Source organism: Xyrauchen texanus, chromosome 7 (assembly GCF_025860055.1).
Source record: "Xyrauchen texanus isolate HMW12.3.18 chromosome 7, RBS_HiC_50CHRs, whole genome shotgun sequence".
Classification (NCBI taxonomy): domain Eukaryota; kingdom Metazoa; phylum Chordata; class Actinopteri; order Cypriniformes; family Catostomidae; genus Xyrauchen; species Xyrauchen texanus.
The window spans coordinates 15,088,848-15,109,293 of NC_068282.1; the positions used below are offsets into that span (position 1 = coordinate 15,088,848).

Here is a 20,446-nt window from a genome sequence, read left to right on the forward strand (position 1 = left end):
CTAGTCTACCTTTATGGTTCGCTGTAAACACCGCAGAGAGTGGACTTTAATACTGAATAGAAAATTCGTAATTTAGGGCTTTTACATTAGAACAGCATCGTCTCTGGCTCTACTGTATAAAATTGTATATAGCATAGACATTCAGCCATGTCAATGAAAGTGAATATTGCATCTTTAGTATTGGAAGACGGGACAGCGTTTCAAGGCCGTCTGATTGGGGTCAAAGCTTCAGTGTCTGGTGAAGTTGGTAAGTTAAAGAATTTCACTGGTTCCTGGATTCCAAAGCTATGAATTTCGAAATGTATAGATACATTAAACTTTCTTGTCATTGGATAGAGTGCAAGTGCTAAAAGCAATATCACTATCATTTAAATATTTTGTTGCAAGTGCAAATAGGTTTAAATATAATCTCAGCAAAAAAAAAAAAAAAAAACAAACAAACGTGATCCTCTCACTTTCAACTGCTTTTATTTTCAGCAAACTTAACATGTGTGAATATTTGTGTAAGGCAAGTTTCACAGGATTTGGCAGTTCTTGCTGTGAGATGTTCCTGGACATTTCTGAGGGGAATGGCCATAGCCGTCACCCTCCGATACAACAGGTCCCAGACGTGCTCAATGGGAATGAGTTCCGAGCTCTTAGCTGGCCATGACAGAACACTGACATTCCTGTCTTGCAGGAAATCACGCACAGACCGAGCAGTATGGTTGGGTGGCGTTCCTGGTGTAACTTGGGCAGTTGTTGCCATTCTGTACCTGTCCCGCAGGTGTGATATTCGGATGTATCAATCCAGTGCAGGTGTTGTTACACGTGGTCTGCCACTGCAAGGATAATCAGCTGTCCTTCCTCTCTCCCTGTAGCGCTGTCTTGGGTATCTCACAGTATGGACATTACAATTAATTGCTCTTGCCACATCTGCAGTCCTCAAGCCTCCATGCAGCATGCCTACGGCACGTTCACACAGATGAGCAGAGGACCCTGGACATCTTTCTATTGGTGTTTTTCAGAGTCCTTTGAAAGGTCACTTTAGTGTCCTAAGTTTTTATAACTGTGACCTTAATTGCCTTCCATCTGTAAGCTGTTAGTGTCTTAATGACATTCCACAGACCTGTGAATGTTCATTAATAGTTTATGGTTCATTGAACAAGCATGGAATTTTTTTGAAATACTCTACAATAAAGATCTGTAAAATTATTTGGATTTTTACAAAATTAAAGTGCAGTGTCCTGAAAAAGGGACATTTCTTTTTTTGCTGAGTTTATATATATGCAGAACTGATGGCAATAGGCCAGTTTTATGCTGGTTTCCTAGCCTGGCCAGCTAAAATGTGCCCTATAACCAGTAAGCAGACCATGCTGTGAGAATTATTGAAACATTCTTTAGTTCTCAAATATTTTCTTGAAGACCATCTTCATTTTTTCTTAAGTTACAAATTAAGAAGAAAATGGTAGTTAAGAAGAAATGTATTCTTAAGAACGTTTTGTGCGTCTGACCCCAGGTTTATTCACATTATGTATGTGAACCCATTCATTCTGTTCACAGTTCAAGGTAATTCTGTCATTAGTGATAATCAAAACATATGTAATTTACCATACAAGTTTAAAACATGCATAAACATGAATTTGTTTCCTTTTTTTTATAATAAACCTTATATATTCTTCTCCTTAAGGCAGACAAATGGTTTTGAATTTCAGACCACTGCCATGGGTTTTCCTCAGACACAACCTAGTCATATATAATAATGTCATGTTATTGTATCCATAGTTTTCCAGACAGGAATGGTGGGTTATCCAGAAGCTCTCACTGATCCCTCATACAGGTCCCAAATACTAATTCTGGCTTACCCACTGATTGACAATTATGGTGTTCCACAAGATGAGGATGAAGAGTTTGGACTCAGCAAGGTGTTTTCTCCTTCATATGTCCACAAAGCCTATTTAATATTACATCATTCATCTAGCACATTGCAATGCTACTATTTATTGTGGTCAATTACAATTGCAAACATCTTGTGAACACTGTTCCTCTCTTTGGTCCTCTAGTGGTTTGAATCTTCCAGAATTCACGCATCTGCTGTCATTGTTGGGGAGGTCTTTGAGAATCCCAGTCACTGTAGCTCAGCCAAGTCTTTGGATCAGTGGCTCCGAGAGCAAGGCATCCCTGGGCTGCAGGGTCAGTGTGAACACTTGTATACAATGTAGTTTTGATTCGTACAAAGTAATTCAAGTTATTTGGTTTCCTTTATGTACTTTGAGAAATCCCAAAACCTTTTTCTCATGAAACCAGGAGTTGATACACAAAATTTGATCAAAAAGATCACAGAAAGTGGAACCATGTTGGGGAAAGTTGTGATGGAAGGAACTTCTGCCACTGACATTGAGTTTCTTAATCCAGACAGCAGAAACCTTGTTAAAGAAGTTTCTGTTAAAGTAGGTTTCTATCTTTCTAATATCAAAATGTAATATATTAATAAGTTGTGTTATATTTGCATAACTTAACATTTCTATTTTATTTACACATACTTCAATAGAAACCAAGAGTTTTTAATATAAATGGCACTGTGAAGATCACTGCCATAGACTGTGGCATTAATTACAATCAGATCCGCTACCTGTGCAAGAGAGGTGCTCGGGTCACTGTGGTCCCCTGGGATCATCCTTTGGAAGCCAATGGTGAGCCATGGTCTGTGTTGACATGAAAATTTTCTTTGAGAAAAAGACATTTTAAGAATTTTCAAACAACTTGAAAATCTCATTGTGAATACTAATTGTAATCTTAAAGATCAGTGATCAAGAAACCTGTATGTTTCTCTAGACTTTGATGGGCTATTCATTAGTAATGGCCCTGGCCATCCAGAATGCTGTAAGGAGACTATAGAGAATGTACGGAATGTGGCATGTGTGGAAAACCCTAAAACTGTCTTTGGAATAGGCTTGGGTCATCAGCTTCTATCTTTGGTCATTGGTGCAAAGACATACAAAATGACGTAAGCAATTAATTATTTGTAATTAATTACAATGGTATGTTGATAATGAGGCTTGTGTGGAGCAAAAGGTTGATTCCTTGGCATTTCCATGGAATTCCAGTTTTCATGAAGGATTGGCATGGGGTGAAATTCAGTTTATGCTTAACTCAGCAATCTTGTCAAGAGCTACTGCATTACTCTGGTCCTGGAATAAGCTCCTATGTTTTTGAAACATCCTGGTATAGTTGCTTTTTTTGCTTGTGCTCAAGGCCTGATGAAATGCTACAGTCAATTGGTTCATTCAGGACCTGATCCAGAGACCTTTATTTTTATGTCTAAATCATTGCATCTCATTATTGTGAATCTTAAAAAGTACAAAAGAATGTACTGTGCATTTCAGGTATAGTATCCATGGTTATAACCAGACCTACATCCATAAAGGTACCGATTACTGCTTCATCACCTCTCAGAACCATAGATTTGCTGTGGATCCTCAAACTCTCCCAGAAGATTGGGATGTGCTCTTTACCAACACCAATGACCAAACCAATGGGGGCATTGTTCATAACCACAAGCCGCTTTTCAGGTTAGCCTTGATGTCTTGTTTAATTGTCCTGCTTACAGCAAATGCAAAATCAATGGACATTTATGCTTTAAGACAATTTTTAGAGGTTGCTGATGAAAATGTCTAAATGGAGAACCTGTATTCTGCAAATTTCAGTGTCCAGTTCTGTCCTGAACACATGGCTGGGTCTACAAACCTAGTCAGTCTCTTTAATGTCTTTATGGACACAGTCAGAGACTCAAAAGAGGGCAAAGCTGGAAAACCAAGTGAGATGTTTTGTTTGAAGTGATAATCATTGTTTGTATAAATCTGGTGATGTGTTTGCTGGTTCCTCAAGACATACAGTTTGAAATACAATGAAAAAAAACCCCCAGTTATTCTTCTTTCAATAATTCTTACTGGGCTGCAACACAGTAAGGTGACAAGCAATAAATCCTATCTCTTCCATGCTAATATGAGTTATATTTTGTCCATTGCTTGGTTCTATGTTTGTCACATCAAGCTGAGTAGCTCTGTCCACAGTGAAATCTCATTGGTCTAAAATACCATTCCACATAGCTGTGTATTAAGTTCTAAATTTTATTAAGACAAAATTATTAACGTTTCTCTAATGACAAATAATAAGCACTGAACTCTTACTTTTTAAGTTAAGCAAAGACTGTCAGAGCATCTTAGTTTCCCTGGATCTTCTGAGCCAGAAGAATTTGTTCGGCCTTGTAAAGTTCGAATTCTTAGTTCGGGAGGGCTCTCTATCGGACAGGCTGGAGAATTTGATTATTCTATTCAGGTGAGTGTCAAATCAGGAACAAAATCTGTTGAAGCCATTTGGAGTACAATTTATGGGAAAACATTTGGTTGGCAGGCGCTGAGGAAGACTGGTCAAGATCCTCCAGTAAAGATGAATGTGGACTGCATGAAGTCCCAGAATCTCATTCGTTTACCTGGTGAGTACCACCCTATGTATCCTAAAAATGGTCCCCTGCTGACCTGTTACTAGTGGAATAAATATTCAGATTAGGGCTGTCAATCGATTAATTTTTTTTAGAGTGACTATTTTCACTAGGTATAAATAGCACCTGCTACAGTACACAGCATGTCCATTTGCACTCTAACAGTCTGGAGGACAAACAGAAATTTAAGACACACTACGCCCACTAGTCTTGCTGCAGTGGCGTGGGGTGTAATGACTGTGTAGAAAGACTTTTTTTTACCATGCAGGCGACCCGGATTCAGATTCGCCTTTTGACCCACTGTCTTGTTTCCTGTCTCCACTCTTCATTTAATACTATTTATAATTATTAATAAAAAATGTATATATAGGTTGATTTCCTCACAGTGATTTGGTCACGGTGAAGGTCGTGGAGTTGAAAGGTTTGATCCGGGTAAATTTAACTATGCTTTTGGCAGAAGCCATAGTTTTAATGCAGTTCACCATGGTGTTACTACAGCAATATGGTGTTAATATAGTTTATATGTTTAAATGTTTGGTTACTATGATGTAATCACAAACACCATGGTGATACTATGGTTACAGTAGTAAAACCATGTTTAATTTGTGTATGGGAAGGTTAGGTTTAGAGGTAGGGGTTGGTGTAGGTTATCTGTGGAACTCTACATAAACACAATAAACATGCTGCAGTGATGCCCCTATACTGTATTTTAGTATTTCATTTGGTGCGCAAATAGCATCTAACACTATTTGCACTTAGTGCAAAGAAGATGCTTCTTGTTGCTATTTGCACTTAGTGCAAATATCTGCTGCTAATTGTTTAATCAAATTAATTAAATGTTATGCCAATTAATCAAATTATTGCATATATACAGATTTTCTGAGAATGCCCATTAAATAACAATAATTCAATACCTAATGATTCAATTATTATTAATAGATATATTATAATAATTATAAATATAATATATATATTATAAATATGATGCATTACATTATTGTGGCTTTAGAAGGCAATATATTGTTTGTTTCCATATTATTATTATTATTGTTTTCTCCCTCTTTTCTCCCCAATTTGGAATGCCCAATTCCCAATGCGCTCTAAGTTCTTGTGGTGGCATAGTGACTCACCTCAATCCGGGTGGCAGAGGACGAATCTCAGTTGCCTCCACGTCTGAGACCATCAATTTTATCACGTGGCTTGTTGAGCACGTTACCGCGTAGACATAGCATGTGTGGACGCTTCACACTATTCTCCATGGCATCCACACACAACTCACCACGCACCCCACTGAGAGCGAGAACCTCATTATAGTGACCACGAGGAGGTTACCCCATGTGACTCTACCTTCCCTAGCAACCGGGCCAATTTGGTTTCTTAGTAGACCTAGCTGGAGTCACTCAGCACTCCCTGGATTCGAACTCGCGACTCCAGGGATGGCATTCAGTATCTTTACTCACTGAGCTACCCAGGCCTTGTTTCCATATTATTGAACATAAGCCTATCATTGGCCTACAGTCCACAGCAATCCATTTTACAGTTGAATTTGTCAATCTCTCTCAGATAGATTTATTATAAGGACTTTTCTATGGACATGTCGATTTTATTTTTTGTTTTATTTGACCTTTATTTAACCAGGATAATCTCTCTGAGATTAGAAATCTCTTTCACAGGAGTGTCCTGGCCAAGAATGGGCAGCAGTTACAGTCACAAAATTACAAATCAACAACAAATATAAAATATCAACACTTAAAAACAATTGCACATCATTGAGTCTTCTTCAATGGACCGAATAATAGTTTTGAAATGTTCCATAGGCACCAGAGTTTGTAATTTCAATTTTGTTTGGAGTCGATTCCATTTAAATGGAGCTGCATACATAAAAGCCCCTTTTCCCAGTTCAGTTCTTACAAGTGGAACAGAAAGGGTAAAACAATTTTCAGACCGGAGGGAATATTTCAAAATACTTTTCTTATGAATTAGGCAATCTAGATATGAAGGTAACAACCCCAGAATAGCCTTATAAATAAATAAGTAATAGTGCATTTTCCTTCTAATAGACAGAGAGGGCCAGGCTACTCTGTTATACAAAATACAACGATGAGTTAAAGGTTTACAGTCTGAAATAAATCTCAAAGCGCTATGATAGACGGCATCCAAAGAGGAGAGAAAATGAGAAGAAACAAATTGATACACCACATCACTGTAATCAAGTACAGGCAAAAAAGTAGCAGAAACTAACCTCTTTCTTACATTAAATGAAAAACAAAACTTGTTTCTAAAACAAAACCCAAGCTTTATTTTTAATTTTTAATTTAGTTGAGTTATGTGAGAGCCAAAAGATAAAGTATCATCAATTATGATGCCAAGATATTTATACTCTCTTACTAACTCAATCACATTACCTTGTAAAGTCTGGATAGGAATAATATTGTCTTCCACCTTTTTCGAATTTGAAAATAACAATATTTTGGTTTTGTCAACATTCAGAGCAAGTTTTAGTGTATGAAGCCGTGATTGAATGACATCAAAAGCCACTTGAAGCTTAAGCAAGGCTTGCCGTTTAGAAGGAGCATGTTAACCTGCATCGGATTGGCATCTCACTTTGCTTGCGAAACATCATAAAGACAGCGTTTTTAGGTCGCTGTGTTAAGTTAAACATAGTTTGAAACTTGTCTCGAGATCCCCGCATTCGGAATTGTGCTCCATCCATTTGTGTTTGAACACAAGAACAGGTTCTCATTTGTGCTGTTGTGTAAAGCAAGCCTGAGTGTGGTTTGTTCTCTGTACAGAGTTTTGTTTACTGCCCCCTGCTGAAAACAGGTGCTACTTCAAACCTGAATTACTCCATTGTTAAAAATATTCCATGTTACGGTCTGGAGACATGATTAATAGCACCATTTGTTTATTGCATTATTTTTTTATATAATCAATCACATTGAAATAATGTGTTAAATCGACAACCCTAATTCAGAAATTGTTTTCCGTTTTGCAAAGCTATACTCTCTAATTCAGTCCATTTGTTTGATCCTAAAATTTTATCCACTAATTCATATATGATCTTAAATAAGGATTATGTGCCATTGTTCTTTGTATGAAGGTCTGATTGATGTCCATGTGCACTTGAGGGAGCCTGGTGGCACCCATAAAGAGGACTTCTCCTCAGGCACAGCAGCTGCCCTGGCAGGAGGTATCACCATGGTGTGTGCCATGCCGAACACCAACCCTCCCATCACTGACCCTAGCTCCCTTGCTATGGCCCAGAAGGTAACATCAACACAATTTGTACATCCAAAGTACCATACAGAGGTTTTTTTTATTTATTTTTTAGCATCCTCTATGCTGTTCTTCTATGACAATGCTATTTTATATTTTACCCCCTACCATGAACTGGTCTAGCTTGCCATGGCTGGTTGCCGCTGTGATTATGCTCTCTTCCTGGGTGCGTCATTAGACAACGCCTCAATTCTTCCATCCATTGCAAGCTCTGCAGCTGGCCTGAAGATGTACCTGAATGACACATACTCCACTTTGAAAATGGACAATGTTTCAATATGGATGGAGGTAAATAAAAAATTAGATTTCCCTGTTGAAATTACTATGTTATGTTTTGGTGATGTTCAGTGTACAACAAATAATGTAGACTATCACCAAACCAGCATAAACCAGCCTGGAAATGAATGCGAATCTAAGCTGGTCTTTTCAGCAGAGTTTATTTTTTATGCTCCTAAATTGAATACAAATTTGACATGTCTTGCTTGTTTATTATGGATATCACAGTTACCACAAAACCATCTTTTGCAGCACTTTGAGAAGTGGCCAAAGCACCTGCCAATTGTGACACATGCAGAGAAACAGACTGTGGCAGCCGTCTTAATGGTAGCACAGCTGTATCAGAGACCTGTTCACATCTGCCATGTTGCCAAGAAAGAAGAGGTTAAGAATGCATGGGATATGTGGTTTGATCATCCAACTGGATTTCAATTACAAGTTCCTGCATTTTGTGTATTAATGCCTAACTAACTCATGTCTTGTTTCTTAGATTCTGATCATCCGAGCTGCTAAACAAAAGGGGATCCAGGTGACGTGTGAAGTTGCCCCTCATCATCTCTTCCTGTGTGAAGATAATGTGCCTGTCATTGGGAGCGGCAGGGCACAAGTACGGCCCATGCTGGGAACACGAGAGGACATGGAGGCATTGTGGGAAAATTTAGATATCATTGACTGTTTTGCTACCGACCATGGTAATAACATACACAAATTGCTGAGATTCACTATCTGTTTTACCATGCAACAAAATTTTATTTAAAGTTATAAAAAATTATAATGAGTGTTGTTGTTAGGCAATTGGTCGAGTCCATTCTTGAGCAAGTGTTGGAGGTCATTAACTGTCTTGTGAATTTGCAGCTCCTCATTCAGTAGATGAGAAGAACTCAGATAAACCACCTCCAGGTTACCCAGGGCTAGAGACCATGTTGCCTCTTCTGCTCACAGCAGTCAATAAGGGGTGCCTCACCATTGATGACATTATTAAGAGGCTTTACGAGAACCCCAGAAGAATATTTGCTCTCCCTCCTCAAGAGGACACCTACGTAGAGGTATCTCAATAAAAGATGGGTTAAAAAGTTCACAGATAAGCAAAAATTATCTCTTGACAGATAAGTCCTAAAAAGCAGAATATAGCATTGGACAATTTTAACAGTTATTGTAAATAATATATCTTACCTCTTAAATGGTTATTTCACCCAAAAATGAAAATTGTCCCATAATTTACTCACCATCAAGCCATCTTTGGTATATATGACTTTGTTTTTTCAGCCAAACACAATCGGAGTTATATAAAAAAATATACTAGTGCTTCCAAGCTTTATAACGTTAGTGAATGATACCTTAGATTTTGAAGCCCAAAAAAGTGCATCCATCCATTATAAAAGTAATCCATACAACTCAAGTGTGTTAATATAGGCCATCTGAAGGGAAGCGATGTGTTTTTGGAAGAAAAATATCCATATTTATAACTTTAAAATCTATAATCACTGGCTTCCGGTAACGGCTGTCCCTGCGTTCATAAGAGTGTCGCGTTCCGGCTTATGATGTAGGCGTAGCATAAGCTCTGGTGAGAAGTTACGAACACCGGAAGCACGCATTGTTTACAGCAAAGGAAAAACGGCAAAAAGAAGTGAGTTGTTTTAGCTATACTGTAGATTTGTATTAGTTTTAAAATGTTGCGTTCTTACGTCTATCCAGTCATTCCAATTGTCCATTCTTGGCAGCAAACTCTCTCAGCCTCTGTTGGCATTACCTTGCATTTCCTGCATGAGCACCACGTCTCCTATACTCTCCGTCTACCAGATTATTTTGTTTGTGCCGCTGCTGCAGCTTCCTCCATCTCCTGGAGTTCCTGTTCAGTGTACTCCAAAAACTCAATCTCCTCTTCTCTTATATCGAAATCCTCCAACATTTTTCTTTAAAAATCTTTGTTGTTGACTTCTAATTCATGACCAGCATTTTGTTATGCTTTATCCTTTGCGCTTCCACGTTCGTCACTTCTCACTGGATCTTCTCACTTGACTCTCTCGTGAACGCACGGACGGCCGTAACCGGAAGCCAGTGATTAAAGTTTATAAAGATATAAACATGTATATGTTTCTTACAAAAACGCATTGCTTCGCTTCAGAAGGCCTTTATTAACCCCCTGGATCCATATGGATTACTTTTATGATGGATGGATGTGCTTTTTTTTTTTGGAGGTAGCATTCAAGTCAAGTAAAGTCAAGTGGTTTTTATTGTCATTCAACCATATAGAGTTAGTATAGTACACAGTGAAACGAGACAACATTCCTCCAGTAACATGGTGCTACATAAACAACATAGGGCAAACACAGAACTACATGAGACTACACAGACTAAATAACCTATATAAAGTGCACATGCAAACGTGTGAAAAAAGTACAGGACAGTACAATAAATTACTAAAAATGAACAGGACAATAGGCACAGTGAGAGACGGTGCAGTGCCGACCAGTACACAGTATTGCAAAAAGATGACAGTTTCTAAAAATGCCAAATGTAAACATAACATACTATGAGATAGTGTTCTATGGAAATAGCAGTTATTGAGGTAGCAGCAAGGTATAAAGTGACAATAATTAAAGTGCAACTCAGGACACGTGTGTGTGTGTGTGTGTGTGTGTGTGTGTCAGTCTAGTCTCTGAGTATTGAGGAGTCTGATGGATTGGGGGAAGAAGCTGTTACACAGTCTGGCCGTGAGGGCACGAATGCTTCGGTACTTCTTGCCAGACGGCAGGAGGGTGACCAGTTTGTGTTAGGAGTGTGTGGGGTCATCCACAATGCTGGTTGCTTTGCGGATGCAGTGTTTTGTGTAAATGTCTTTGATGGAGGGAAGAGAGACCCCGATGATCTTCTCAGCTGTCCTCACTATCATCTGTAGGGCTTTGCGGTCCGAAACGGTGCAAGTCCCAAACCAGGCAGTGATGCAGCTGCTCAGGATGTTCTCAATAATCCCTCTATAGAATGTCGTGAGGATGGGGGGTGGGAGATGTGCTTTTCTCAGCCTTTGAAGAAAGTAGAGACGCTGCTGGGCTTTCTTGGGAATAGAGCTGGTGTTGAGGGACCAGGTGAGGTTCTCCGCCAGGTGAACACCAAGGAATTTGGTGCTCTTGATGATCTCCACAGAGGAGCCGTCGATGTTCAGCAGAGAACGGTCACTCTGTGCTCTCCTAAAGTCAACAACCATCTCTTTTGTTTTGTCCACATTCAGAGCCAGGTTGTTGGCTCTACACCAGTCCGTTAGCCGCTGCACCTCCTCTCTGTATGCTGACTCGTCGTTCTTGCTGATGAAACCCACCACAGTCATGTCATCGGCGAACTTGATGATGTGGTTCGAGCTGTGCATTGCTGCACAGTCATGAGTCAGCAGAGTGAACAGCAGTGGACTGAGCACACAGCCCTGGGGGGCCCCAATGCTCAGTGTGGTGGTGGTGGAGATGCTGTTCCCGATCCGGACTGACTGAGGTCTCCCTGTCAGGAGTCCAGGATCCAGTTGTAGAGGGAGATGACCAGGCCCAGTAGCTTCAGCTTTCCAATCAGGTGCTGAGGAATTATTGTTAATGTTGAATGCTGAGCTGAAGTCTATGAACAGCATTTGAACGTATGAGTGCTTTTTATCTAGGTGGGTGAGGGCCAGATGGAGGGTTGTGGTGATGGCATCATCTGTTGAACGGTTGGGTCGATACGCAAACTGCAATGGCTCTAGTGAGGGGGGCAGCTGGGTCTTAATGTGCCTCATGATGAGCCTCTCGAAGCACTTCATGATGATGGGTGTGAGTGCAATGGGACGGTAGTCATTGAGGCAGGACAGTGAAGACTTCTTTGGCATGGGGACGATGGTGGTGGCCTTGAAGCACATTGGAACAACGGCGCTGCTCAGAGAGATGTTGAAGATGTCAGTAAGAACATCTGCCAGCTGGTCTGCACATCCTCTGAGCACTCTGCCAGGAATGTTGTCTGGTCCATGGGTGGACTCTACATAGAGTTTTTCTCACATCAGCCATGGTAAGAGCGAGCACCTGCTCGCTAGGAAGAGGGGTGGTCTTCCTCGCCACCACATTGTTCTGTGCTTCAAACCTAGCGTAGAAGTCATTCAGCGCATCTGGAAGGGAGGCATCTTTGTCACAGGCAATTGATGTTGTCCTGTAGTTGGTGTTGGCCTGGATGCCCTGCCACATGTGCGCGTGTTGCAGCTGTCCTGGAAGTGACTGTGGATTCTCTGGGCGTGTGCGCAATTTGCCTCTCTGATGGCCCGGGACAGTTTGGCCTCGCTGTTCTTAGGGCAACCTTGTCGCCTGCTCTGAAGGCGGAGTCTCGGGTCCTCAGCAGCGCATGCACCTCCGCAGTCATCCACGGCTTCTTGTTGGAGCGTGTGGTGATGGTCTTGGAGAAGGTGACATCATCAATGCACTTGCTGATGTAGCTGGTCACTGATGCTGTGTATTCCTCCATGTTGTTTGAGTCGCTATATGTTGCAGCCTCCATGAACATGTGCCAGTCAGTACACTCAAAACAGTCCTGAAGAGCAGAGATGGCTCCTGCCATTCACTCCCATTATAAAGCTTGGAAGATCCAGGATATTTTTAAATATTACACTGATTGTGTTTGGCTGAAAACAGAAAGCAATATGGCTTGAGGGTGAGTTCCATTTTTGGGTGAACTAACCCTTTCATTTCTTACTCCACATCTTGCAACCTTTGCTCTTCTAATCCTGGTCTGCTTCAAACTCGTCTTATGCTCTATGGGGACAGCACTACAGTTTTTGCTGTGCCCCCAAACTGTATAATGCAAACCCAGAGAAATGAGAAAGATTTCCTGTCTTTTTTGTCCCCTTTCCCCCCCAATTTGCCATGCCCAATTCCCAATGTGCTCTAGGTTTTCGTGGTAGTGTAGTGACTCGTCTCTATCCGGGTGGTGGAGGACGACGAATCTCAGTTGCCTCCGCATCTGAGACTGTCAATTGGCGCATCTTATCATGTAGATTGTTGTGTGCGTTACCGTGGAGACATAGTGGGTATGGAGGCTTCTTGCTATTCTCCGCGTCATCCACGCACAACTCACCGCACGCCACACCGAGAGCGAGATCCACATTACATCAACCACAAGGAGGTTAACCCAATGTGACTCTACCCACCCAAGTAACCGCGCCAATTGGTTGTTTAGGAAGCCTGACTGGAGTCACTCAACACACCCTGGATTTGAACTTGTGACTCCAGGTGTGGTAGTCAGCATCTGTATTCGCTGAGCTAGCCAGGCCCCCAAAAGATTTCCCATCTTAATTTTTCTTTTTTCATTATAAGAGCTTTTATTTTTATGTTATTTATTTTATAGTTTTTATTTATGTGATGTACAGCGCCTTGAGAATGTACACTAGGGCTGTGTGATTGGATGATGTAATCTTTAATCGATGATTTCTGACAAATATCCAGATGCTGAATTCGACATTTGTTGACAGATGATTATCGACAATATCAGTAAATTACAAAACCATGAAGCAGGGAAGTTGCCAAATATATTAATTAGAGGCAGGGGGGCCTGGGTAGCTCAGTGAGTATTGACGCTGACTACCACCCCTGGATTCACGAGTTCGAATCCAGGGTGTGCTGAGTGACTCCAGCCAGGTCTCCTAAGCAACCAAATTGGCCCGGTTGCTAGGGAGGGTAGAGTCATATGGGGTAACCTCCTTGTGGTCACGATTTAGTGGTTCTCGCTCTCAATGGGGTGTGTGGTAAGTTGTGTGTGGATCGCTGAGACTAGCATGAGCCTCCACATGCTGTGAGTCTCCGCAGTGTCATGAACAGCGAGCCATGTGATAAGATGTGCAGATTGACGGTCTTGGAAGCGGAGGCAACTGAGAAATGTCCTCCACCACCCGGATTGAAGTGAGTAACCGTACCACCACGAGGACCAAGTAGTGGAAATTGGGCGTGCCAAATTGGGGAGATAAGGGGAGAAAATGTAAAAATATATATAAAAAAAATCAACTAAAACAAATAGTAGCCCAGGGTATGAAGTAAGTACCTGCCTAATGCAGGTAGCCTACATCATGCGCATGGTGGGTATACTTGCACATCTACCTACCACTGTGACAGGCTAATTGTAAGACATCTAGGAGTGACACATGACATGAAATGCTGGTAGACACAGAGACGTGCGTGCACACTTTATAATATTTTGAAGAACAGACGAAAGAAAAGTTGTCGATGTGTGTCTCTGATTCGCAGTTTGTTCAGAGACGTGCAGCAGGAGTGTGTCTCATTGAACACGCACATTTATAGTGTTCTCTTTCTAACGTGTTCGGTATTTCACTAAGGGAATGCCCCAGGCTTGACTGATTATAGAAGCTCCAATAACACAACATCTGTCAAGATTGACAGACCAATCGCTGCAACTTTTAAGAAGTCCCAACTCCCTAACATAAACCACAGCTACCTGTTGCTTCCTCATTCTCGCTCTCTTCCCCATGGAATATTTTTGGAAACTGCCCTCTGCAGACCTACTAGGATTTCTTTTTCAACGGTTTGACAATGGAGCCACTAGTAACGTCCAAAAGCATTAGATCTTTTTCTGCAAGCTTGTGGATTGGCAATTACCTCTCTATAGTGAAGTAAACAAACACGTCACGGCGAGTTTATCTCTGCTATTTTACTCTGCACTTTTCAGCATTTTTCTGACTCTTTTGCAGTGCTCACTACGCTTCAAAGAGAAGAGGAAATAAAAGAGAGTTTATTCTTGGCTCGTTGTATTTTCTGTGTAAGTTTTCACATCGTGGTATACTAACCTCGAAAGTATGGCAACCAAAGAGCCACAGAGTTCGGATGGGGCCGCCCTCCCTGCTTATGTGTAAGTGGTGCGTGGATTTCCGCAAAAGTTTCTCATCTGCATTGCATCTCATGCCTGAGAGCTAAACACGCACAGGCCACGTTGTCCAGCTCGGATTGCCCCCATTTTTCATCCTTCTCGAACCAAGATTCGGGAGAGAAGGCTGAGGGTCGCAGTTGTGTTCAAGAAGGAACCATGTCTCTCTCCTCGTGTCAGAGAAAAGTAAGCAGAGTGTCCGCAGGCCCCGTCATTGGGCGAAATGATGGACAATGTGTCTCCAGTCCTTCCCCTGCTGTTCGAGGATGCATTGGTGGGAGAGGAAGACGACGAGGGGGATGAAGTTTTGTTGGAAATCCTCGAGGAGGACGAGGATGATGAAGATGGCATTTTGCCCATGGACCAGTCCTGGCCGCCGAGCACACAGTCTGAGTTAGATTTAATTGAGGCCTGTTGCAGTGCCATGGCTAACCTCTCAATCGACTGGCTGTCACAGCAAGTGGGTACGGGAACTGAAAGAGATTTATACCTTGGCAGTCAGCTCCCATCTTGCCTCCCTCCAGTGCAGCAGTTCCTCCCAGCCATCCCGGCCTGTGTGGTGTAAATGAGGCGATTTTGGGATAAGCCTTTTTCTCACAGTCAAAGGCTTCTTGAGACGTCCAGGGAATGGGGAACATGGAGATATCCGACCCCATGCTAATCACCTGCATCCGGGCCATCGATCGGTTTTCTCCTCCATGGGGGACACGCTGCCTGGGAAGATGGAGCGCTTTACGACCTCTGTCTTCCAGAATATACATAAGTCTTCAGCGCTTGCAGTTTGAGCACTCAATGCAACATCCAGGTTGATGGCTTATCAGGCTGGAAATAGCACCAAAGGTTTTTCTGTCCGGGTCCCTCATGCAAAGAAACAGAGACAAACGGACTGTTCAGGTTCACTCCCAAGTGTGTGCAGGGCGATAGCACATGTTTCCCGATTGACCCCCACAAATGTTCTCCTCCCTCCACCCATGGGGTATTTTCTGAGGTTGAATACAGTAGAAAAGGGTTACAGGTTCAATTCACCATAAAACCACCTCTTTTCAATGGAGTGTTCATTTCAGTGGCAAGGGGAGTCGGCTCTGATTTTAGATAAAGAAATATCCTCTTTACTGAGCAAGGGAGTGAAAAAAAAAAACCAATACAGTTGGAAGAACACAATCAGGGTTTTCATTCCTGGTATTTTTTTCATTCCAAAAAGAGAGATCTCTGTCCAATTCCAGATTTACGAGTCCTCAACAAACACCTCAGGAAATACAAGTATAAAATTCTAACACTCAGAACTTCTCATTCTATTTGTCACGGAGACTGGTTTATGTCAGTAGATCTCCAAGACGTGTATTTTCACACAGAAACTTTTCCTGCTCACAGGAAATATCTCAGGTTCGCTTGTCAGGATAGAGCCTATGAGTATGTGAAAGTTTCATTCAGTCTTTCTCTGGCACTATTTGGTATTTACCAAATATGTTGAGTCGGCTCTTTTACAAAAAGGATGTTACAGAGCCTCCAGTGGCTTACTCCGTCCTTGAGGCGGGAATACAGCATACGGTACAATAAGATAATATACGGAAGCAGATCTATATTCTTATGTTTCTGATTTCATTTCTTGGATAACAAATAATATGATTCAGTTAAATTGTTAGGTTCTGCATTTTCTCTGCTTGTGGCATTTGCTTCAGCCTGCATATTTGCAATTCAGGAGTTGTCTACATCCCTTAGTGAGATACTGAACGAGTGGTTACTGCACAGCCCACCTAAAGAGAACTTTAGGTTAGTCACATAACCCCAGTTCTCTGATAACATGAAGTGAGGTATCTCACATCATCACCCTCCTTACATTTTCGCATGGAGAAAAGATATGAGGTGATTGAGGGTGCAACAGGTAGCTGTGGTTTATATTAGGGAAGTGGGACTCCTTAAAAGTTGCAGCGACAGGCCGTGCATTAACAGTCTAGGCCGTCAGTGTGATTCATGCCATTAAGAAAACACAGTTCACAATGAATAAGACACCCTATGCCTTTGGGCATCATATATTGATATCTCATATATTAATTTAATATATATACCAAAATAAGTAAAGCAAGAACTTTCACCAATCCCTCGGCAAGGGGGTTGGCAATGTAATCAGATATCACGATATTTAAAAAAATATATTTATTGTGAACATATTTCTTACATTTCACCCAGCCCTGAGGTACGCTATTCAAAAATACACCATTGAAAAATTGTTTATTATTAGTAGTAGTTATAAATAGTGGCGTTATATAAGAATTTTGAAAGCAATCCTTGAACTTTCCAGGTGGATTTGGAGCAAGAGTGGATAATTCCGAAGCACATGCAATTCACAAAGTCTAAGTGGACGCCCTTTGAAGGCATGAAAGTGAAGGGAAAAGTCACGAGGGTGGTGCTCAGAGGAGAGGTGGCCTATATTGATGGACAGGTGCGCTAATGCTCATTTCTGTTAAATGCCATTTTTTTTTATAAAGACAGTAGAGAAGGATCTGTGCATTTTTAGGAAAGAAAGGAGTACTGGTATCGGGGGACACCACAGGATGGATTCTAACTTGTGTCTCCCACATAGTTACCGAATTGGGAACTTGTCAGGCCGTAGCTTCACAATATATTTCTGTCAAAAAGAAAGACTCTTTTTCCATTTTCTGTTCCTTTTCTCCTCTAGATGTTGGCACAACCAGGTAATGGCCATGATGTGAGGTCATTGTCAGCAGTCTCCACAGGAGCACCTGAGACATTAAAGAATGCACCTAAGGTAAAGCACAGACAGACAATTGTTGTCAGTATCCTAGGGCTAACGCATTAATTCAGTGCAATTCATTTGATTAAAAATTAACACAATTAATCACAATGCCCCCGGATTGTAATAAGGAAGATTCCTGAGAAATGTGAGCTTGTAGTACCACCTGTTTACTCCAGAGGGCAGTAATTTCAGCTGTGTAGCAAAGTGCAGTTTATACAGTGATGAAAACAACCAGACAACACAAAACAGTCATTCGTTAAGTTCTTGCATTCAAAACATTTGATGGAGCGGAAATGCAAACTAAGGGATCTCAAGATGTTTTCTAAGTATTAAACTATATTTAACTTGACACAGTGACCTAAAAATTGTATGTTTATGACGCAACGCACACAAGCATATCTGACGCTTGTTGAAATTGACGGATCCTTAAACAAACCCTCATAATAAATCTCGAACTGATTGACAAATTCACTTGTGAAATGGATTGCTGTGACCTGTATGCCAATGATTGACTTATGTTCAATAATATGGTTGTATTCTAAAACAGTTTTTTTTGTATTTTCTTATCAATGATTTACTCTTCTGCCACAAGAATGTAATGCATTTTAATTATCTGAATATATATATAATATTCAATCTGAATATATATATATATATTTGTTTTATATATATATATATATATATATATATATATATGTATATATATATATATATATATATATATATATGTATATATATATGTATATATATATTTAAAGTTAACTTTGTAGCCTATAATTATTTCATCATTATATATTGAATTATTGTTATATGAGGGGCTTTCTCAGCAAATATTTGTATATGCACGATTAATTAATCGGGACATCATGTAATTAATTTGATTATAAATTGTAATTGATTGACAGCCCTACAATATACAGTATACCGGTGAAATGGAAGTATAACGATATCCAAGCCTCATAATGCTAGTGGTGCCACAGTATAGAAAAACGTACATAGTTATTAAAAACTTGAATATAAGATATACCTGCAATAACATAAAATAATAAACCATAATATATAAGAACTGCATTTATAATGTGTCATTTTCACACCCTTCAAACACAAATGTCTGATTTCCTGAGTTCTTTGTGAGAAAAATAAAGTTTACAAATTTTTGAAAGTTCAGTATTGGAGATAGAATTGCTAATTAATTTTGTTTATATTTTATATTTTGAATTAATACTCAAAATTAAGCAAACATACTTTGGAATTTGCAAACTGTGAGAATCTATTATTACAGAATTAATGTTAATTCTTTACCTTAGAACCATGCTTCCCCAATTGGTGCCCACAGCCAGACAGCCACACCCAGGAAGCTGGAACCCACTATTCACAGCCAGACTAAGAGTGCCGAGAAGGAAGAGGCAACATCTAAAGAAGCAGCCGTTTTAAACAGAGCAGTGGCGGAGTTCATTTGTATTGACCATATACCAATATCTACAGTGGAAAGATCTGGATTTATGCACCTATTAGAGAAACTGGATGGCAAATATGAACTGCCCAGCAGAGACTTTTTTATGAACAAAGAAGTGCCAAAACTATACACAGAAACTAGAGAGACAGTAAAGGGAGAACTTGAAGGAATTGGATGTTATGCCTGTACCACAGATCTGTGGACCAGCAGAACAATGCAGTCCTACATGACTGTAACCATTCAGTTCATAACAAAGAATTGGCAGATGCAGTCATGGTGCCTTGGCTGTGCAGAACTTAATAGTGACCAAACAGCAGAGAGCCTGAAGGAGGCATTCAATGAGATGTTGGGAGATGAGTGGGGTCTCAATTTACATCACATGGCAGGAATTACGACTGATAATACCTCAAATAACACGAAGGCCTTCTTTGACTACAACTGGATTCCTTGCTTTGGGCATAATCTTGACTCTGCTATTCATAAAGGCCTCAATGTTGATTACGTAGGCACAGTCTTGTCTCTGCTTAGAACAACTGTCTCTACTTTTTCAAGATCCTTTAAGTTGACAAGACAGCTGGAGTCAAAACAGGCAGAGCTTGGTCTACCGAAACACAAATTGCTACACGATGAACCTTTACGTTGGGTGTCATCATATGACATGGTGGACCGCTTTTTAGAACAGCAACAAGCTGTTAATTCTGTGTTAGCTGATAACAGAGATAAGTGGCATCTCATGCCAAAGGAAATTGACATTGCTACAATAGAGGTGTTGAAAAATGTTCTTGGTCCTTTGAGAGATTTCACTTATGCATTAAGTGGGCAGCAGCATACCACAACATCCTCGGTGCTCCCACTGCTATTCAAGGCTGAATCAATTTTAACAGTATCTGACTCTGACAGCCAACTAAGTTCTCGCATCAAGGATTGTGTGAGATGTGATTTACAAAGCCGATACAATGGAGAAGACTTGCGGGCAACTTTGAACTGTGCCACATTTTTGGATCCAAGGTTTAAAGACACCTTTGTGTGTAAAGGACAAAAGCTGGAAGAGCAGTTGCAGCAGAAAGTTGAAAATGTGGCATGTACATTCCCGAAAAAAGAAGTAACATCACACACAGCTGAGGATGATGTTACATGCTCTGCAGATCGACAGGTATGATTACATTGAAAGTTCTCACTGTCATGAAAGAACTGGAAATATCAAGGATTATATTTCAAATTCAGTATTTTAAAATGGTGTTTTCCAGGCCTAAAAAAGTAATGGGAATTACTATGGGGTATTTACACTTGGTCATTTAATTTGTTTTTACTGATCGGATTGCTATCC

General features: G+C 40.5%; 1 protein-coding gene across 1 annotated transcript in view; it reads left to right on the forward strand.

The window, feature by feature from the left end:
- LOC127646999 (CAD protein-like) overlaps positions 1-20,446 on the forward strand; it is a 24,325-nt gene continuing 3,879 nt past the window's right edge. Inside the window, exons 1-18 of the mRNA XM_052131038.1 lie at positions 1-247; positions 1,765-1,904; positions 2,043-2,172; positions 2,287-2,429; positions 2,531-2,672; positions 2,815-2,986; positions 3,366-3,551; positions 3,687-3,796; positions 4,178-4,317; positions 4,393-4,474; positions 7,581-7,747; positions 7,880-8,044; positions 8,285-8,416; positions 8,523-8,724; positions 8,888-9,078; positions 17,208-17,348; positions 17,586-17,675; positions 18,971-20,272. Of these exons, the coding sequence (XP_051986998.1) occupies positions 148-247; positions 1,765-1,904; positions 2,043-2,172; positions 2,287-2,429; positions 2,531-2,672; positions 2,815-2,986; positions 3,366-3,551; positions 3,687-3,796; positions 4,178-4,317; positions 4,393-4,474; positions 7,581-7,747; positions 7,880-8,044; positions 8,285-8,416; positions 8,523-8,724; positions 8,888-9,078; positions 17,208-17,348; positions 17,586-17,675; positions 18,971-20,272 (3,735 nt within the window). The 5' untranslated portion in view covers positions 1-147. The remainder of the gene's footprint in view (positions 248-1,764; positions 1,905-2,042; positions 2,173-2,286; positions 2,430-2,530; positions 2,673-2,814; positions 2,987-3,365; positions 3,552-3,686; positions 3,797-4,177; positions 4,318-4,392; positions 4,475-7,580; positions 7,748-7,879; positions 8,045-8,284; positions 8,417-8,522; positions 8,725-8,887; positions 9,079-17,207; positions 17,349-17,585; positions 17,676-18,970; positions 20,273-20,446) is intronic.